A 1,622-nucleotide genomic window follows, 5' to 3' on the forward strand; every position below is an offset into this window, starting at 1 on the left:
GTATTTGGGGGGGGGGCGGCCCCGCGGTGAAGGGGGTGAGAGGGGGAGTTGGAAATTCCCTCCGATCGTTCATCATTCGTTGACCGCTCCCCTTTCCGCCCTCCTATCCCCCTCCCCCCCACACATACATATACGAACGCACATACATACGTACATACATACATACATACGTGCAAACACACGCGCAGCTGGCCGAGCTTCAGATGCAGCAGCAGTCCTCCCGACTGGAGATGGAGACCATGCGGGAGGAGCTGGACAGCGCCCGCTCAGTGGCTTCGGAGCTCGAGAAGCGGAACGTCTCACTCATGCGCATGACTCAGCAGAGTCTAGGCCGCGAGGGCGACCTGAAGCAGGCGGTCAACAGCACGCGGGCCCAGGTCTCTAAGCTAGAGACCGCCGTCAACACCGCTACTGCGCAGCTGCAGCAGCGCGCCGAGCAGTTGGCGGAGCTGAAGAGCAGTTTGGACGAGCAGACAGCTGAAGTCGCGGCGCGTCAGAGGGCTCTGGACGAGCGTGAGGCCGAGCTGGCAGCTGCCCGTGTGGCGGCTGAGGAGCTGGAGGTGAAGAACAGCTCCCTGGTCCGCAGCCGCAGTGTGGAGCTTGGGAAGATGCAGGACCTCAAACAAGCGCTGAATGCGAGCAGGGCACAGGTGGGGTTGTGTGGGGGGGGTAAGGGGGTGGATGGGGGGGGGTCTGGCAGGGCATGATAATGGGCGTGTATTTTTGGTTTCCATCAGACGGGCGCTGTGTTAGCTTCCCCCAATCGCCCGCACCCCCTGTCTGTCTGTCTGTCTGTCTGGCTATCAGTCTACAATTTGCACTTCCCCCCTACCCCCCTCACCCTCTCCCCCTTAACCCCCTTACCCAGGTCGCCTCCCTGGAGCGGCAAGTCCGCGAGGCCAACGTAGCTCTGGCGGCCAAGAGCGCCCGGCTGCGGGAGCTGGAGGTGCAGGTGCCCGCGCTGCAGAGGGAGCTCGCCACGGGCAAGCAGGCGCTCGAGGACAGCCGCGGGGAGCTCATGACGGCCAGGACAGCTGCACAGGCAAGGGGGGGAGGGGAGGGGAGTTTATATGTAGGTATGTAGGTATTATTGCAATGTGTGGAATGCTGATGTACACAGCCCTAAGGGCAGCTGGGTAATAACATAGCTTGGAGTGATACGGTGTATCATTGGCCCCTCCCCCCCCTCCCCCTCCCCCCCTCCACTGGTTCAGGAGCTGGAGAAGAAGAACGCGGCCCTCATCCGCCAGGCCACAGCCAGCCTCAGTCGCGAGGGCGACCTGAAGCAGGCGCTCAACGTCTCCAGGGCGCAGACAGCTCGGCTGGACGAGGAGCTCAAGGCGGCGAAGGCGGGGCTGGCGGAGGCGACGGCGGAGGCCACGGATGCCAACCGGCGGCTGTCGGCGGCGGAGGCGACTGTACGGCAGACGGAGAGTCAGAAGGCGGCCCTGGTTCGCGATGCCCAGATGGCCCTCAGCAAGGCCGGGGACTTGAAACAGGCCCTGAATGTGTTCAAGGAGAAGGTAAGAGTCCATATCCGTGTACATATACCTCAGTACGTCTGTATGTATGCATGTGTCTGTATGTCTGTATTTATGTGTCAGTATGTTTGTTTATATGTA

The 1,622-nt window shown here is 61.7% G+C and overlaps 1 protein-coding gene across 1 annotated transcript in view; it reads left to right on the forward strand.

Annotated features, from left to right (window-relative positions):
* The window catches only part of VOLCADRAFT_99497 (uncharacterized protein), a gene marked incomplete at both ends in the record, with an annotated part of 12,690 nt that overhangs the window by 5,290 nt on the left and 5,778 nt on the right, over nt 1–1,622 (forward strand). The window contains 3 exons of the mRNA XM_002958217.1: nt 198–650; nt 869–1,072; nt 1,215–1,523. Of these exons, the coding sequence (XP_002958263.1) occupies nt 198–650; nt 869–1,072; nt 1,215–1,523 (966 nt within the window). The remainder of the gene's footprint in view (nt 1–197; nt 651–868; nt 1,073–1,214; nt 1,524–1,622) is intronic.

This window comes from Volvox carteri (genome assembly GCF_000143455.1).
Source record: "Volvox carteri f. nagariensis unplaced genomic scaffold VOLCAscaffold_89, whole genome shotgun sequence".
Classification (NCBI taxonomy): Eukaryota; Viridiplantae; Chlorophyta; class Chlorophyceae; order Chlamydomonadales; family Volvocaceae; genus Volvox; species Volvox carteri.